Source organism: Xyrauchen texanus, chromosome 47 (genome assembly GCF_025860055.1).
Source record: "Xyrauchen texanus isolate HMW12.3.18 chromosome 47, RBS_HiC_50CHRs, whole genome shotgun sequence".
Classification (NCBI taxonomy): Eukaryota; Metazoa; Chordata; class Actinopteri; order Cypriniformes; family Catostomidae; genus Xyrauchen; species Xyrauchen texanus.
This window is the reverse complement of record NC_068322.1, coordinates 4,527,737-4,546,575: the sequence shown is the minus strand read 5'-3', so window position 1 is coordinate 4,546,575 and position 18,839 is coordinate 4,527,737. Positions and strand designations below refer to the sequence as shown.

Genomic DNA, 18,839 nt, shown 5'->3' with positions numbered 1-18,839 from the left:
GCATCCCTCTGTGTGTATGTGTGTGGTTACGTGTTTGTCTGTGGTAGAGCCCTATTGTCAGGTGTTGTGCTGTTACTGTTGTTCTGTCCTAACATCTTGCCCCCCTCATCCCTCCCACATGATTAGACTTCCCCTCTCGGGGTCTCTCCTATCATGGGATCCCCAAAACCGTTTGGCATGGTAAGAGTGTGTGTTTATGTTTATATGTGTGTGTAGGCGTATGTGTTTGTCTTACTCTATGTCCTGCACTCACAGCCTGGAGCAGGAGCTGCTCCCATGATGCCCGGCTCACCGATGATGGCTGGCCAACAGCCAATTATGAGGCCACAGTTTCCAACCACAGGAGGACCTGGACAACCGGTATTAAACACACACACATGCGTGAAGTCAAGAAATGTACATGCAGTTGAATCCAGGCTGTATTTTACCCTAAAATAAAAAATATATTTTTTAAAAATTATATTTTGTGGAAAGAAAATGAGATTTTTGTTTCATTCACTCACAAGGGCTTCCACATGACTCATGTCAGCATTGCTGAAAACATTGAACTCTATGGAGTGAAGTGTCAGAGCATTGCCCCCGGCACCAAACAAAGTCCAAAAATGTTCATTTTGACCCTGTTACCGCTGACCTTGCTAAGCATTTTGTATATATGTCCAGTCTATCTTTGCAATGACAGATCCAACTAAACACCGTAGTCATTTTCAAATATGTTTTTACCTCACTGTTGTCTTTTATAGTACAAAGCAAGAAGTAATATTTAAAAACTGTCTAAATTTAAGCAGAAATGTGTTAGTTGTATCATTTCTTTTTATTAAAAATATTTACCTTAATGTTTCTGAGCATCCAAAGATCTCAGTTCTTTATCTAATATGAGTTCACCAAGAACATCCTTGGTCCTTAAAGTAATTAAGTCCGCTTGTTACTTTCTGCAGTGAAAGTGGCTTAAAGGGATAGCTTTAAGCAGGGCGGAGGGCGGGGGTGGGTCGTGATCCCACACACCCGGCCCCTAATCAGGCTAATCAAGCCTTAGAGAGGGATAAAGGCCGACTGGAATCTGCAGTGTAACAGAGAGAGAGAGAGAGATTTACGGACAGCTGTCTGACACCTTTGTGTTTGTCTTTGTGGTTAAGTTTATAATTAAAATATTATTTATATAGTCAAGCCAGTTCTCGCCTCCTCCTTTCCATTGAACTATGTTACATTCACCCAAAAATGAAAATTATTTTATCATTTACTCACCCTCATGCCATCCCAGATGTGTAGGGCTTTCTTGCTTCTGTGGAAATCAAACAAAGATTTATAGAAGAATATTTCAGCTCTGTAGGTCCATACAATGCAAGTCAACAGGGTCCAAAACTTTGAAGCTCCAAAAAGCACATAAGGCATCTTAAAAGTAACCCATACGACTCTTAAGTCCTTTTTTACTATAAATGTACACTTTCCCCAGCCCTCCTTTGCGCGTTCACAAGAGGACCGAGTTCTTTTTTTCTGTTTTTTTCGCGGTTTGCATTATTCGTGCATATCGCCACCTTCTGGGCAGGAAGGAGAAATAAAAAAGGGAGGTATTAAAGCAAAGGAAAAGGATAAATAAATCATATTTGCACAACAGACCACTAGGTGGTAATATGCATGAAGAATGTGAATCAGCAAAAAACAGAAGAAGATCTCTCGTGAATGTGCATAGGAAGGCTGTTTGATGGATTTATAGTAAACATAGGACTTAAATATTGATCTCCTTCTCACCCACGCTCATATTGCTTTAGAAGACATGGATTTAACCACTGGAGTCTAATGAATTGCTTTTATGCTGCCTTTATGAGCTTACATTTTATGGACCAACAGAGCTGAGACATTCTTCTAAAAATCTTCGTTTGTGTTCTGCAGTAGAAAGAATGTCAGATTGCATGAGGGTGAGTAAATAATGAAATAATTTTCATTTTTGGTAACTATCCCTTTAAAGCGACTTTCACTTTATTTGCATCAGAGCTTCTACGCACACTCAACACAAAACATTGCAGATAACGTCATGGAGGGGCGATTTGCCAAGCTTGCCTGGCAAGAAAGCAGGAGGTGTGCACAGTAAACATGGAAAACATGTATTTCGACTTAGCAGAGAAAATTCTTGGTAATTGCTGTGATATATTCATTGCAGAAAGTAGTAAGAGGACTTGTTTACATTGAGGTCTTATGATGTCTTGGTGAATTCAAATTTGTCTCTGGATGCTCGGATGCAATAACATCTTTGTAAAGACAGACTGTGTAAGAAACTACCTGGTAATCATTGGCTGATGCTTCGAAAGGTCAGCAGCAATGGGGTCTTAAATATTTGCAGTTTATTTGCAGTTTGCCATGGGCAACGCTGACGCTTCACTTCATGGATTCCACTGACGCAAGATGCGTGATGCACTTAACTATAAAGCTGCATTTGCACTGTTAGTTATCAGTCCTTGCTTGTGTGTTTCTCCTCCACAGATGTCTCCAGGAATGGCTCAGAGTCCCAGGAAGCCTCCTCCTTCTAAAGATCCTCTTGCTGACCTCAATATTAAAGATTTTATGTAAATGAGCAGCCGGTGTAAGTTTAACTGCTGCTACAGCACATGCGCTGTTTTCTGTGTTGCAATTTAACCATACATTCAAATATCACACTGGAAATAGAAGGTCGGTTCGAGCGCTGTGCATTGTGAGATACAGTACCCAGTGCAGCGTGCTCTGTTGTATACTGCACGTTTGCAAACTATGCAAAAATAGTGCAAGTATTGTGCCATTAGTCACTGTATTTTCCCCTATCATAATGCGATTTTAGTTTACGTGTGACGTGCCTAGAAATTTAATAACTCTTTTCTTTTTTTTTTCTCTTGCAGTTGTCACAATTAATGTGCGGCCCTGATGAAAACGAAGTGCATACTCTCTCTTCCATTCATCAGATTCAGGGCCCCGAGTCCCTCTTTCTCTCTCTCACTTTTTCCCTCTGTCTGTTGTAGCATAAACCGTGAAAGTGACTAAGTACATGTGTGTATGTGTGTTTTTATTTCAATGTTCTCTGTTACTTCAGATCTATATATTTAAAAAATACAATGAAACAAGAAGAGTAACGGCAGGTCTCTTAATGATAGCTGTGCATTCATTTTTCCTGGCTCGCATTCCATGGAAAATTCAATCAAAATTGTGACGTTTTCTGTGGAAAATGTTTTTTTTGTTGTGGTAAATATCTCTGGGCCGATCTGTGTCATCATCATCACTTAAGTATTAGTCATATATTGACTATAGAACTGCGGTCGCACCTGAACAATTTTCAATGTATTGCAAGTGAAGCTGGTGTCTCATGCAATGTTTTTGTTTTTATCAATGCCCTTATTTCATTTGTTTTTCATTCTATTGATTGTGAGTTACATGCAACATGTGACTATTAAATGAAAATACATATGCATTTTACAATATTTTAAATTACGGATTGTTTTGAATATCCTTAAGTCTTTATTTTGAGATAAAAAGTTGAATATATTTTAGTTACGTCTCAAGTTTACTTTGCATACTACATGGCTAGCTTGTTATCCCATTTGTAATAATAATACAAATGTAAAAAATAAGATATCAGTGTACAGCACAAGGAATATAGGCACTCTCTGAGCCAATAGTCCAGTGTGACACTCAGCAGGTTCAACCCAGTAGTTCATGGTACATCTTGAACATCGGTTTTACAATAGGACTGAATATAACATGATGTGTTGTGTGCTGTTGCATTGCAATTGTCTGTACTGAAAAAGTGTACCAATTCTGTTTAATGCAAGCATTAAGGATATCAAAGGGACAAACAGGAGCCTGTTGGAACATTATTGCATTTTATTAATGGTTGTTTTTTTATTATTTAATCTGAACATTTGGTTGATAATTGTTTTTTTTTTCTTTTTTGATGGAATTACACCCGCTGTTCCACCCCAATCTTGTGCATGTTAGTCCTGTTGAAATGCAATAAACAGTGAGCTGGACAGAGAAGTCAGTGAGTAATCTTTGGGGAAAGTGTCATACATTCAGTGTGATAATTCACATAAATTTAGCTTTACACGTTCACTTTGGCAATGCAATGATGACATATATGTAATATACTGTATTTTGACCTGCATGTAGTAGTTACAGGAACTTTCAAACACATCTTCGTAAAGATTGTTGGCAAATGCATAAAACATCCTGATCTGTCACTCTCTCTTATGGATGATACAAGCATATGTTGCTTCACAGCACAAAGACAGCAGTATTCAAGCAATCCACATCATAGCCAAGCTGAATATGGCATGTTGTATTCATGGATAAAGTGACACTGACACAACCTCTGAACCAATGTTGCCAGCTAGAGAATGGCAAGTGGGTGATTATGGTTTCGACTGGATTTCAAACCCCCATAGTTCATTCTCAGTCAATATATTTAGTAGAATAATTCTCTTTAGTGTATGAATGTGTAGTAGAAAAGAGCGCTGATGGCTAACAGAGCAACGGACAGCATCATGTTCCTCCTGTTCTCTCCTCTCAGCATCTGCAAGTCGTCTTCTAAAAAAATTAAACATGAAAATCACTACAGCTACTTCATTACGATCGAGTTCAAATTTAGGGTTAGGGGTTATTCTAGTACAATTCATAGCAATATAACTGAATTTAAAATAGGTCAAGAACTGTATTTTGGAAAATAAGTTAATTTAAAATATACATTGGGTATTCTGTAATAGATGTCAGATTGACTCACCGTATTTCTGTATTCTTTCATTCATTATGGTCATTTCATCTTCCAGGGCCTGTCTGTCAGCAGCACATGAAAACTCTTAGGACAAATTATATTTTCCATCACTGTGATATGCACTTGTTTTATGTTTCTAGAGTAGATTTTGCAGCGAAAATGGCTTATAATTGAATCACTGCAATGCCCAGGTGTCGTCATCATTACGTCATATAATTATAATATGACGTCATCAGTATTCTCACCTGTCGTGGTCTGAGAGTTGCTCTTTTCTCTGTCTAAACTCCGCCCTCTCCAGGTTGTTTTTACAGTGTAATTTGCGCTCCTCCATGCGGTCAATCTGGACCAAAAAATTGGCATAGTATTTCAGCATATAATATAAAACAGCAGCATGCGTTCTCATAGGACCTGGTGGAATTGAGCCCTTTGGGTTCTACGTTACAGAAGATGAAGAATTTCTACGAAACTATTCAAATATTTAGAGAAGATACTAAACATTTAATTATGAAGTACTTCACTCTTTATATTTTAAATATTATTAATTCATTATTTAATATATGACTACTGCCTTGTAACAGCAGTCAGTTGGTTCATACGCATCATAGTATGACATGAAGGTGCAAATATACTAATATCACATTTACCTCACTTGCCACACTCATCTTCTCTTTCTTTGCCGTCTTTGATTTAGTCATTTTTGGAAGATCTTAGGCGCTTGGTAATGAGAAATCATCGAATACCAAAAAACTTCCGCATACGATTCGTTCATTCATTCCCTTTTTCTTGGTAAAAAGTGGTTCACACCCTTTGAAGAGAGACATACTGCCATCTGCTGTCTAGGAGGTGTCATTAAAAATAATAATAATAATAATTAAATATATATATATATATATATATATATATATATATATATATATATATATATATATATATATATATAATGTCATAGTTATTACCTTTTTAGCTCATCATTTTGCACGATATATATTTATATTTATATAAAAATTGTTGTCAGTATTGATAATTCATACTACGGAAGCCCATTTCAGCCACATAAAAAAAATCATGATTTGGTAAGTCAAAATTAAGAGATAAAAAGTTAATATTAATGACATAAAAAATTCGTAATTATGAGATAAAAAGTCATAACAATTAAATACTAAGTTACAATTATGAGATAAAAATGAAAAATGATGTAATGAATCATAATTTTATCTCATAATTTCTACCTTTTTATCTAAAAATTGTGACCTTTTTAGTCTTGTAATTATGACATCATAATAATTACTTTTTTTATCTGGAAATGGGCTTCCATCATATACGTTGTTAAATGGTAAATTATTTAATTATTAATATTTAATTATTGTATTATTGTAAATCAACCTATGTAGGAATATTTTTAGAACAATGTTGAACCTTTTGTATTTTTTATAGAGACTATATAATATTCTATGACAACATTTGAAATATGATTGCTTTTTAGTTTATTTTTAATCAGTAGCAGAAAGCATGTGTGCGGGATGGGGGGTGTTACATTGAGGTTAAACCAAGTACCCCAAAAGACAACTTTTTTTAATTGTTGAGATCAAAGACAAATACAGTCCTGCTACTTTCTACTCAATGCATATGTAAGTACTCCCACTACTGCCACCAGAGTGGCACCACCAACGAGCAACACAGGGAGTTCGAAAGGTGAAGTGCCAGAGGTCGCTGGCTCAGGCTCTGCCTTTGAAACCACTTCCTGGGTAGACGATCTTGTGTGGCCTTGAGATACAGATGCATTAGTAGAACCAGATTCAGAGATCCGAACTTCGTCTGAGGTTGTAAATGTAGTTGCATGAGTTTGAGGAAGTTCTTGTGGAGATGGAGGGTGATCTAAGACCTGTGCGATGATTTCAGGAATGGGGATGGAGGCGAGGGTGAAATCTGATGGCTCAGGCAGAAGAGAGGTGTGAGGAAAAATTGGCTGAGAAGAAGCCTCCTCCATCTCGATCTCCTCCACTCTGGGCTCCTCCACAGACATTAGAAGCTCCACAGTCTCTGGAGGCCTCAAATCATGATCTGCAGAAGACATGACATCCATCTCTGCCCTCATATCCGCCAGCTCCCTATCGCTGACAAGCATACTCAGCATGCTGCTTTGAAGATCTGCCTCCTCCTCTTCATCTGACTCCACCCTCTCATGAAGCTCTGCCTCTAGGTGGATGATATCAGAGCTGGAGGAGTGGTTCTCACTTTGGTCCTCTGCAACCATGACCATCTCACTGGTTTCTAGACTTTGAACCTCAGGCTCCATGTCACCAACAGATGCCCAGGACTCAGCCAGACTATCAGTCTGCCATTGGATGGGCTCAATACTCTCTTCCAGGTTTGGGTTTAGATCCTGGGGAGGGTTTGGCCCCACAAACTGCTTGTCCCCAGACAGGGTGGAAGATTTTTTTATACGCTCTGAAATTCTGAATAGTGTCCACAGGTTTTCACTCTTTAGTGAGTCCTAAAGATGAGAGATACAAAGAGGAAATACATTCAATGGCCTGTTAAATCAATGTGGATGTATCAAAAGAACATTGTGGAAATTTGGAAAGTCAATTTGAAATCAAAATTGACTTAATTTACATTTTAATACACACAATCCTTCAGTTTATCAAAATGCAACATGGTAAATGGTCTGCACTTATATAGTGCTTTTTTTAACCTTAGAGGTTACCAAAGAGCCTTACACTATGTCCCACTCACCCACACATTGACACTCACACTCATACACCAATGATAGCAGAGCTACCATGCGAGGCGCTAGCCTGTCATTGGGAGCAACTGGGGGTTCAATGTCTTGCCCAAGGACACTTCGGCATGTGGAGTCATGTGGGCCAGGAATCAAACCACCAACCCTGCGATTGGCAGCTGACCCACTCTACCACCTGAGCCACAGCTGCCCCAATAACTTGCTCTGCCTCTGAAACAATATTCCTTCTCGTCTGACATCATAAAGCCATCTTATTTTTCAACTCCTCCCCTCCAGCCATCTGGCTCCACAGAGCACAAACGTGCTTTTTCAGCCACAAATAAAATGGACATAAAACATTGATTTGAGTTTGTGGCAGCGGGGGCGTGGTCAAGCACCCCCGCTGCTGCAGAGTTTAAATTATTTTATTAGCTTACTTGTAGAGATCACACAGTGAGAAGCAGAAGAGATGGCTGGCAGTACCCGGATGATCGGTCTGATACGTGGATTTACGGTTGTTACAGAGAAATATATTAGACCACTAGATGGTGCCATTGACCAATCAGAATTGAGTATTCCAGAGAGCCGTGTAATAAGTTGTCATTAAGAAATTGTTGGTCTTTGAAAACGGGTGGTATTTTATACTTTAAAATCAGACAGTTGCTTTTTTTCATTATTTATGTATTTTTTTGGTGTTTAACAAATGTGTGTTTCAAACAATCTCATCTGTCTCCACACTCTGATCTATGTATAGGCCTGTACACACATATCTGAGTGTGCAACCTATACACAGTACATATATATATATATATATATATATATGTCTCCATCTGTTCCCATGAACAGAGAATGTCAGATATTTCACATGACAGAGGAGCATGATTAACTTCACGTAGCACTTCTACAGAATGAACAAATCTACACTTACTGTTTTCATGAGATCATGGGTGCATGAACAGCATAATACAGTTTGGTTTCCAATCACATCTCCCAAAAAACAGAATGAAAGCGATGGACACAGTGGTGCTTGTACAAGTTAGAGCTTTTCTTAGTTTTGTTTTGGACTCTGTTGTAGGATGTGAAACATAGCGTCACAGTGAAAGCATGTGCAGTGTCAACAATCAGATTGTGAATAGATAGTAGACTAAAGCCCATCACCAAGATCAAAGGTCAAAGTGCTTAAAGGGATCAGATTTGCAAGACATACATGGGATAGCATTTTAACTCTGACCTCTGTTAAAGGCAGAACTGACTGCTGAATGTGAATCAGTGGAAAAAGTGACTAACAGAATATAATAGCACAGGTTACTTATTCTGCATACACTTAGAGGGAGAGCTTTAAATGGCAAAAGACCTGTTAGAAATATTTAGCCAGTAGAAATATTCAGATCATATGGCTGAATAAGTAATTCTACATTCTGTATGTCCACTGTAACAGCATAGTGACGATAATGTGTATAATGCTAAGACAACGGAGGATTGTTGTGATACAGCATAAACCATTTTTCCTGGCTAAGCTAATCTAGTTAACTTTAAACCCTGTGGCAAGTAACAAACAAAACGATGCTACATGTTCAGCCATGATAGTGTTAAAAAATGCTGAATACCTAATAGCACACATCTAGCACTTAATAAATAGAAAATTAACTGTCCAAATTCTCATATGACTGCACTAACACTATAGGCTTGGAATCAGATACAATACACTGTACCATTTTCAGTGGTCAACAAAAATATGCCCATTTTTGTGAGACAGTAATTGGCAATTGGGAGACAGTTAATGTGTCTTTGTCCTATAGTCTGCTGTTAGAGACAATAGACTACAATATAAACACTGTCTTAAAACCTACATGCCTGAACCAGAAGATTAAATTAATATGGCATTCTGTAAGAGCAGCTATTGAAAACAGATCTCACCTTGTTTGTGCACTGGGTTTAGTCAGCAAATGAAAGCAGGACTGGAGCCTTGAGTAAATACACAGGATGGGCCCCTCCCTTCTCTGTCCCCCACAGCCCAACCCCTCAGTCCATTGGATCTGTCCAGCTCATGACAAAGTAGAATAACTCCCCTTAGTCTTTGCAGCTTTGCTTTGTTCTAAGTTCAGAATCTTGATACATTCATCTGCTTTATAGGACATTGGTTTGTTGTTTCCTTTGAATGCTTTCTAGCCATGTCTTCACTTGTTTAACCATTCTGTTTTGTGAGCAAATTTTAACAACCCTCCTATTTGGGTTAAAAACCAGATAGAGTAAAAACAGTATACAGAACACCTCCCTTTTGATTATTAACACTGACACATAGGATTTCTATTTAATTTTTTTCTTCTTCTTTTTTGTTACACCAGACACAAGCTTTATGTTAGCATAGTAGCACCATCTATAAAGAGCTCCACCTGTATTTCAGTAGTGGTACTTTTCTTTTGTCAGTAGATTTTTAGTAAACCCTGCATTTTGAGTCAAATAAAACTGATTATTGGATTACTTACACATTGTATCTGTTTGAAACAAATACAGAATTGTGTATTATATTTAAAAATATGTTTATTTTATAATAAAAAACTTTAACCTGCCAAAATTCTATAGACTTCCATAGAACAGGTCCCCACACATATCTAGAAATCAGGATATTTATAGAGACTTGGGGATGGTATCTTTTGACATTGGCCAATAAGCAACCATTTACAGCAGTAATGCCCAAAAACACCCCAGTGACCACCCAAAACTCCCTGACCTTGCATAAATATAAAAGTAAACAAGTTAGGAAAAACAATTATTTTTTCATACTTATTTGTTAATTTATTGTTGTGGAGAATCCAAAGGCATATTAAATACAATATTAAGATTATTGTTATTTTTTGTATGTTTTTAAGTCTTAAAAATGGGTTATTTCGTTTCAAACAGTGATTTAGGCCAATGCTATTGTCTGTGTTTTCTCGATTTATTCTACAGCGGTCCCAAATGTATTTGGACACATAAGTAACACTTAAAAGGAATGCATTGCATTGTATAAAACAAATTATCAAACTAATTTTCATTAAGTTGCACTTAATGTTTCTGAGCCATTTTTGCAATTACCTTTGACCAACTGGCCACAAGGACATTGGTCATTGTGAATATACTTTATAAAGACAGCTCCCCTCAAGTCCACACACGATGTCCTAGCAAAGTAAACACAGGGTAGTTCATAAAATAAACGATGGACATGTTCCAGTAACATTTTCTAAGTTTCCAAATACTTTTTTTCTTCTTATTGAACAGTAAATGTATTTTTATTTTTTAAAATCTTAAAAATGACTTTTGGAACATTTTTTGCTTGAAAAATTTACTTGACGCCATCTTTAATGAAAGAAATGGAAATAAATGGCACATCTAGTGCAACAATATAGCTATTTGTTTTTTTTTTTTTTTGGCGAAACGTATAATATTGCAGTCACAGTTTATAAGCAAAATTATTATTATTATTATTATTATTATTAATATTATTATTCAGCTTGTCACAGGTTCAAAATAAGCACAGATGTCACATAAACCATAAATAAATAGCCGCCGAAGCGCACTGAAATCTGATTGGTTACCACAGAGGAAACACGCGTCATGTGACGTCTGTGTCATCTTTGACTGAGAATCAGCTGATCCTTCCAGTCTATTTTCTAGCCTTTGAGTCTGTCACGATCGACCTCTTTCATGTCATTATTTGTGTGTTTTTGAATCTCTAGGCTTTTCACATTTATTTTAAAACACCGTGTGACACACAGCGCTCTTCCTGTCGCCGCGGTCGACCTTCTTCTCTCGGTGGAGTTTAAAATCCTCTTATAGCAGCAGTCATGGCGCTCAGCGATGCCGACGTCCAGAAACAGGTGAAAACGCGTTTAAATGCATTAGTTAACCTTCATTAAAGCACAATACTGTATCATTATTAGTCAGTGAATTCTGTGGCAAATGCATTACTTTACATAAGCCTGGCAGGAGCATCTTGACGTGGTGCCGTGATGTGGCCTTCACGGTTGTTCGTCATTTATTTAATGACACACTCGCTTGAATCACGAGATGAGTCCGTATAATAATAGTGCAATTATAGTGTAATAATTGTGCATTGATATGAATAGATTAAAACTGAACTATTGTATAGAAGATACGCTTATTTTTGTATTATTAAATGTGTCTGCTGTTTATGCACAATACAAATTCCTCAAAGTAGTGTGAAGCAAGAGGAAAACCTACTGCTGATGAAACACAATATTAAGATATGAGACTTTTGTTGCAGATTTAAAGGGACATTTCACCCCCCAAAAAAATCCTGTCATCATTTACTCGCATCTTTCTTCAGCAGAAAACAAAGATTTTTGAAGCATATTTCAGCTCTATAGGTCCATAAAATGCAAGTGAATGATGACCAGAAATGTGAAGGTCCAAAAAGCATACAAAGACAGCATAAAAGTAATCCATAAGACTGTGTGGTTAAATCCATATCTTCAGAAGCGATATGATAGGCGTGGGGGATAGATCAATATTTAAATCCTTTTTTACAATAAATCTCCACTTTCATTTTCAAATTGTTCTTGTGTTTTTGGCGATTCACATTCTTCATATTGCATATTGCCACCAACTGGGCAGTGAGGAGAATTTATTTAATTTTTTTGGTGAACTCCTTTAATGAGATACCTGAAACCTACTCTAACATACAAAAATACACGTAAATCTATAGTGAATATGTTTTTATCATCATGCTCTGCTGAAGTGCAGCAAGTAAACCAACACACACACACACACACACACACACACACACACACACACACACACACACACACACAAACTCACACACTCACACCAAGCAAACACATTCCACATCTTTTTGATGGGGCTACAACTAATTGAACATGATGTGTTTCAGTTTAGATAAAGGGATATGACAAGCTGTTTACAGTAAAATAAAGAACAATCAGACATTTCAGTTTAAGAGCATTGCATTAATCTCACATAACACTGAACAACCTGTACTTTTCATACAGATGACCAAATGCTTTAACGCTGTAACATATCATATCGATTTCAGGGTGTTTTGATGTTTAATTTTTCTCTTTTTTTGTTTTCCATATGTTTTCAGATCAAGCACATGATGGCTTTCATTGAACAGGAGGCCAATGAAAAAGCAGAGGAGATTGATGCAAAGGTAACTCGCACACACATTGTTTAGCTTTTAATTACTCAATGTAAAATTCCACTAAACTTTAAGGCATGCTTTGGGAGACCTCATGGGAAGCTGGTGATGAAAGCCGATATGATAAGTGACTCCCTCTGCAGGCAGAAGAGGAGTTCAACATTGAGAAAGGTCGGCTTGTTCAGACCCAGCGTTTGAAGATTATGGAGTATTATGAGAAGAAGGAGAAACAGATCGAACAGCAGAAGAAAATGTGAGTGTGTGGAAATGACCCGTTTCCTCAAAATCGCATACTCATGCAATTCAACACAGATTCAGATTATTTCATTATTTCTTAATTTTATTAATGTTATTAACACTCTCATTGTTGCTAATCGTGAACTTTTTGATTCTCGTCCACAGTCAAATGTCCAATCTAATGAACCAATCCAGATTGAAGGTCCTGAAGGCCCGTGATGACATGATTTCGGTTAGTTCCCACTTTGGACCTTGAACTTTGGGTAGCTGTTATTTTTGACCATGTACTCTACTCGTGCAGTTGATTTAATACTGTGCTTTTTAGGATTTGCTAAATGATGCACGTCAGCGACTAGCTAATGTAGCCAGAGACCCATCCAGATACTCTGCTCTAATGGACGGGCTTATCCTGCAGGTGAGAAAATGGTCCTTTATACACACACACACACACACACACACACACACACACACACACACACACACACACACACATATATATATATATATATATATATATATATATATATATATATATATTATTATTATTTTTTTGTTTTTACATGTATTAATAGGATATCTTAAAAACATGGATGCTAAATGCTGTCAAAGACACACTGATGTTCTTTCTGCATGTTTTAGGGTTTTTACCAGCTCCTGGAAACAAAAGTAACCATCCGTTGCCGCAAACAGGACGTGGGTATTGTACAGGTATGTACATGCTTTACCGAAATAAACATTTACATTAATATTTATTTATATTATAGACACTTTTATGGTCCCGTCAATAAGCACACATTTGTTTCCATTTATTAGGCTGCTGTTCAGAAAAACATCCCAATCTACAAAGCATCAGTGAAGGACATTATTGAAGTGCGCATTGACCAGAATAACTTCCTCTCTCCAGAAATGTGAGCAGCCTATTTGAATTTTCTATGCATTTCCACTAGACTTTTTTTTTTTTAATCTGTTGTTCTTAGTAGGGCTGTCAACGAATATTCTAAATTCGAATATATATTCGAATAGTTTTAAAAAACAGAAATTCGAAGGTGAAAATTAATATTCGAATGTGGAAAAAAACGCCACGCGGTAGCAGATGTGCGGCTGTCTGCTTTGCGAGTGGGCGTGCTGCCTGAGGGGTCTTTGTTGTCACATTTCTCGAATTGTGTGCCTCATTTTATTTAACGTTAAACAGAAACATGACTAAAATGTAAGGCTACTGTACTGACTGAATAGATGTTGCATGAATAAGGTAGGTTAGATACAGCAGTTTCATGCACTGCAGGCTTCCACTGGTTTGATTATTTACCGTTTCATGTCAAGGAAAAGTTCCATGTTTACCACAGCACAGCTCGCTCGGAGCGTTCAATGTCGGTTCTATATACTGTAAAACTTCAATTAATGTTAATAATTTGTTTTAATCACTGAATGAAGCCTGCTATATTTGGGACAAGAGTCGCGACCTTATATTGCTTGCACAAAACTCTTGATCAGCACTCAACATTTGTTTATTGTTGTTGTTCTTTTAAACCGTTATCGCAGAGAGCGTGAGGGCGAGAGAGAGAGAAAGAGTGCCTCGCGGCGTGCAGCGAGAGTGAGGTCTTGGCCATTAGTTGATTTACTTGTTTTTGTGTAGGTAATACGTTGTCAAATATGTTTAAACTTAAATAAACTACCTATACAAATAGTTATGTCTCTTTGTATTAATTTGTCCTGTTATTGACGTAATGCGCGTCATTGACCAAATGCGCAACCAGATATTCGAATAGTTTGAATATATGTGTTTTTTTTAGAGGGAATATTCGAATGTCATTTTTGAGCAATTTTGACAGCCCTAGTTCTTAGTAGGTTTATACTGTATGTTTGGGGAAGTAACACAATCCTTAAAGGAATAGTCCAGGATCAAGACAAGTTTTGCTTAATTGACCCTTCGTTAAGCCCCGCCTTAAAAGTTCTTCCGTTGAGGCAATTGTCATTAGATTTTGTGTCTCAACACCTACGTTTGCTCCAAGGTTAATTAAAGCTAAAAACTGAACATTAATTAATTCATGTATTGATTGAAGTCATAGTAAAAGCGATAGTAAATGAACAGTTCACAGCATCAAAATGAGTGTTATGAGACGTCATAAAAAGCTCTGTTCACTTACGCTAATGTTATTAGATGTTTTCTCTTTTCAAGTGTTTGCCTTGATTTCGATTCACAGTCTGCACAGTTTTCATTGTGTAATTTAACAGTTTCTTTTACAAAATGCTTCAGATACATTTGCATTACAATGTCACTCTTCATACCAGCTCACGTAAAAATATTATCCTTTCTGTTTATACGAATATATTGCCAAAAACCACGTCGTTCACGGCAATCTCACATTCATTCCAGTGGGGAGTTCTATAGAGATTGTCAGTGCGAGCAACTGTAACTAAGGGGGCGGAGCTTTCCGAAAGGTCATTTGACAGCATTTGTGGCATCATGTTGATTACCTCTAAATTTTTTTTTTTTTTGCAAAGACAACCTAACGCCATAAACCCCAAAACTCTTAAAACGACCGTAAAAGTGATTCAAACAACTTAACAGCTCAAACAATACACCCATTGTAACAGAAGAATGAATGTAAGTGCTTTTATTAAATTATAAGCTTCACATTTCTACATTTTCTCTAAAAATTGGCCCCATTCACTTCCATTGTAAGTGTCTCATTGTAACCTTGATTCTTTTTTCTTTTTTTTTTTAACCTGTTAACCTGCACCCCCACTCAGGGGCTCACAGCTGAAAATGACATACCTGAATTAAAATAAATATAGCTCCTGAGAACAGTGTACCACAGGCACAATTAAGGTCTCTTTGGAAAGAAGACACTTGGCACTCTACTAACAATAAATCAGAGTTGATAATGCTCAAACAAATAAAAAGTTATTAAAGTTGAAGTGCCTCATAAATAATGTGAACTTCAAAAAATGTTTTATTATTTCATGTACAAATATATAAAAATAGACCTGGAGGAATCCAATTAGGTAAAGGATTGAAAGCCACAAGTCTCATCAGTTTATATTTCAAATTTGAGGAAGATATAATGAAAAATGGGGTTCCTGCAAGCTTTTTTCCAAGACTATGTCAGTTCCCTTTCTCCCTCCCCTGCCCGAGGCACATCCCCAGAAATGACATCCCCAAACTAAAATAATTGTAGTTACTGAACAATTTGCTCTACATGCACAATTTAGACATATTTAAAAAGAAGACACTTTGGAGTTTATTACCCAAATGTAAAAGTTGAAAAACTTACAATCGAAAAACATTTATAGAATTTAAAGTGTCTTGAAGATAATTTGCACTGCAAGTAACATTGCATTATTTTATGAAAAAATAAATGAAAACAAACCTGGAGGAATCCAGTTAGGTAATTGATTGAAAGCCACAAGTCTCATCAGTTTATATTTCACATTTGAGGAAGATATTATGAAAAATGAGATTTCTGCAATATTTTTTCCAAGACTATGTCCAGGTACCAAGAAGCCTCCTTGGATACCTCAAAAAGCAACCTAATGACCAAATGTTATGAAGGGTACTGCAAGCTATTTTAGTCATCATATACACTGTTCCATGCTTTTTCAGTTATAAAATAATCCACACAGCTGTTGCATGGGAAAGAATGGAAAGATAATTAGCACCGCATGTCAAGTAAATAATTCTGTATAGTTTTTATGTGGCTGGCCATTCAATCAACAATCAAACTGATGGGCAGTCGTTTAGACAGCATTCATAAATCAACAATCAAACTGATGGGCAGTCGCTTAGACAGCATTCATACTAAAGGTCGTCCATACAATCAAACTGATGGGCAGTCGCTTAGACACGTATAATGTGTGCATGTTACATAGCAACTCACCGATGTAAAATTGGACCATCTTTTCCGGCCCTCAAGCATATCACCCTCGACGCTGTCTTCACTCTCCTCAATTTCGTCATCGCTGCTTCGAAAGTGATCGCAAATAAAACATCTTCAGCAGAAAAAACTTCTTTTGACGATCTATTTGATGAGATAATCCGTCCAGTAAGTAAGACGCTAAAACAGATGTTGACTGGGGAACCGTCTTTTTACTATGGCTTGTTTGTTGTCAAATGACGGGGTGTGGTCACAGCCTACGCCGCAGGTTAGCTCCTCAATAGAGAGTGGCTGATTCAAATAAATAAAAAACATCTTGTTCGCGAGGAATTTAGACTTCCCGGTATCGTTGGAATCGTGCACTGCTTGGCTACATTTTCTATCAGTCATATAATTTCAATTCTTTCATTGGCTTTCGTTGTAAAGACAAAATAATAGGATCAGCATATCATGACATCAAAAAACTGACCGCAGTGTTTGGATATTTTGACCTATATATTGCCTATCTTTGTATTTGTGTGTGTGTGTGCGGTCTTAATTTGTTCATTACACTCTAAGCAACACACCCATATAACGCTCGGCTACCGGAGTCTGTTTTTATGCATAATTTTATTGCATAACCGACAAGTATGATACTTCACCCTGAAGAAACTCGATGTAAACAAAGGAATAACCATCGATGTTACAACGTTATTGTTTCTTTGGACTAAAAATGCTCTATGGGATGTTATTCAGTGGACCCTCACCTTTCCATTCAATCTGGAACTTTTAGCAGTGGATGCGTGTGTGGCTCGTTATTACGACACTACTGGTATGTACTCCGCTTTTGATTACGTGTGTTTTGATCTGTACTGCTTACATAAATGCAAGAAATACATTCGTTATAAGCTTTTCATCGAAAAACAGAGCTCTATCATCGATGCTTGAGGCTTACACCTTTAAAATGATATATAGTTTGCCAAGATTAATGATGTTCTTTCACGTTAAATCTATTCATAAACATTAAACTTGTGGGGGGAAAAAACTCTTCCGTGCGCTGGCGCTCTGGCAAAGGTTAACAGGTTAAGGAGGGACAAATCAAAATTTTAGGTTTTTGTCGTAATCAACACTATGTTGATGCTGTTGATTGAGCTTAACCTGTATTGAACCCAGAATATTCCTTGAATTGTGTGTTTGTTTTCATGGGTTACGCTGGTTCAGTTTGTGTGCTGACTGTGTCTGTTCCTTCTTTCTAGCTCTGGAGGTATCGAGCTGTATAATGCTGATGGGAAGATCAAGGTGTCCAACACTCTGGAGAGCAGACTGGACCTCATGGCACAACAGGTATTGCAAACATCGAACATAATTTCGTAGAGCATTCTAAAATATAAATGTTAGCTTCATGATTTCCTCTTTTATAGAAGAAATTGAGTGGCTGAGTCAGATAAGATTTCACCATAAAGCCGTCTGGTGATCACAAGCTAAAATTATAATAAATGTTTTTTGTTTTTTTTCAGATGATGCCTGAAATCCGAGTTGCCCTATTTGGTGCAAACCAGAACCGAAAGTTCATGGACTGATCTACGATAGAACTACGGCAGAATGCCTTTGTTTGATGTTGTACTTTTAATTTTATTCTGCTGTTAAGAATTCCATTCCTGTGTCTGTATTTAAGAAAATATCATGCGTATGTGTGTTCTGTATGTGGTGATTCATTATTGCTGTTAAAAAGGACCAAAGTAGTGTTTTGAATGTCTGCTGGAACTCTGGTCCTTTACATCTCATGTGTTGATTTGACTGCAGCTGTAATATAACACAGTTATGTTTACAGAAAAGCTCGACTGAGTCTTAAACTGAAGTAAAAATTCCATGAGCTCTTCTAAGTTTCAGTTTACCGACTCTGATACCCATTTGGAGGATGGGCGAGGAAAAGGCGGCCCCATTCTGAACATCCATGGTGATAAAGACATGACCATTAAGATGTTTACATGTTTGATTTTCTTTGTTTTTTTTTGTCCTTTCCTGTGCAGAGCATGACCTGTATTTCAGAACCAATGTATCTGTTAACACCGCAAAGATTAAATTGATGTGAAAATAATATATAATGAAAAACAGTATCGATCAGATTTTCTCCCAGTG

At 37.1% G+C, this 18,839-nt stretch overlaps 4 protein-coding genes across 4 annotated transcripts in view; 2 read left to right on the top strand and 2 right to left on the bottom strand.

Moving 5' to 3' along the window:
- The window catches only part of LOC127639209 (clathrin coat assembly protein AP180-like), a 23,261-nt gene extending 20,248 nt beyond the window's left edge, over window positions 1-3,013 (top strand). Inside the window, exons 21-23 of the mRNA XM_052121113.1 lie at window positions 256-360; window positions 2,476-2,575; window positions 2,865-3,013. Coding sequence (XP_051977073.1) covers window positions 256-360; window positions 2,476-2,562 — 192 coding nt within the window. The 3' untranslated portion in view covers window positions 2,563-2,575; window positions 2,865-3,013. The remainder of the gene's footprint in view (window positions 1-255; window positions 361-2,475; window positions 2,576-2,864) is intronic.
- Window positions 3,014-3,825: 812 nt separating this feature from the next.
- ccdc167 (coiled-coil domain containing 167) lies at window positions 3,826-5,508 on the bottom strand. The gene is made up of 4 exons (XM_052121112.1): window positions 5,374-5,508; window positions 4,975-5,069; window positions 4,739-4,791; window positions 3,826-4,545 (listed from the first exon to the last, which is right to left on the bottom strand). The coding sequence occupies exons 1-4, from the start codon at window positions 5,422-5,424 to the stop codon at window positions 4,442-4,444; spliced, it is 303 nt and encodes a 100-aa protein (XP_051977072.1). The 5' UTR covers window positions 5,425-5,508; the 3' UTR covers window positions 3,826-4,441.
- Window positions 5,509-6,162: 654 nt separating this feature from the next.
- LOC127639261 (bcl-2-like protein 13) lies at window positions 6,163-9,407 on the bottom strand. Its single transcript, XM_052121178.1, has 2 exons — window positions 9,369-9,407; window positions 6,163-7,223 (listed from the first exon to the last, which is right to left on the bottom strand). Exon 2 carries the CDS (start codon window positions 7,023-7,025, stop codon window positions 6,336-6,338), a length of 690 nt encoding a protein of 229 aa, XP_051977138.1. The 5' UTR covers window positions 7,026-7,223; window positions 9,369-9,407; the 3' UTR covers window positions 6,163-6,335.
- A 1,662-nt stretch (window positions 9,408-11,069) lies between these two features.
- atp6v1e1b (ATPase H+ transporting V1 subunit E1b) lies at window positions 11,070-18,812 on the top strand. The gene is made up of 9 exons (XM_052120948.1): window positions 11,070-11,308; window positions 12,556-12,621; window positions 12,753-12,862; window positions 13,012-13,078; window positions 13,172-13,261; window positions 13,486-13,554; window positions 13,660-13,754; window positions 17,957-18,044; window positions 18,218-18,812. The coding sequence occupies exons 1-9, from the start codon at window positions 11,276-11,278 to the stop codon at window positions 18,278-18,280; spliced, it is 681 nt and encodes a 226-aa protein (XP_051976908.1). The 5' UTR covers window positions 11,070-11,275; the 3' UTR covers window positions 18,281-18,812.
- The last annotated feature ends 27 nt before the right edge of the window (window positions 18,813-18,839 follow it).

Bases quoted from the DNA above. Each gene is read 5' to 3' on its own strand.
- ccdc167 (XM_052121112.1), bottom strand. From the start codon at position 5,424: ATGACTAAATCAAAGACGGCAAAGAAAGAGAAGATGAGTGTGGCAAGT. The intron at 5,070-5,373 runs GTAAATGTGATA...TTTTTGGTCCAG, and splicing joins AGATGAGTGTGGCAAGTGAG to ATTGACCGCATGGAGGAGCG. The intron at 4,792-4,974 runs GTGAGAATACTG...TGCTGCTGACAG, and splicing joins CAACTCTCAGACCACGACAG to ACAGGCCCTGGAAGATGAAA.
- LOC127639261 (XM_052121178.1), bottom strand. From the start codon at position 7,025: ATGGAGCCTGAGGTTCAAAGTCTAGAAACCAGTGAGATGGTCATGGTT.
- atp6v1e1b (XM_052120948.1), top strand. From the start codon at position 11,276: ATGGCGCTCAGCGATGCCGACGTCCAGAAACAG. The intron at 11,309-12,555 runs GTGAAAACGCGT...ATATGTTTTCAG, and splicing joins ATGCCGACGTCCAGAAACAG to ATCAAGCACATGATGGCTTT. The intron at 18,045-18,217 runs GTATTGCAAACA...GTTTTTTTTCAG, and splicing joins TGGACCTCATGGCACAACAG to ATGATGCCTGAAATCCGAGT.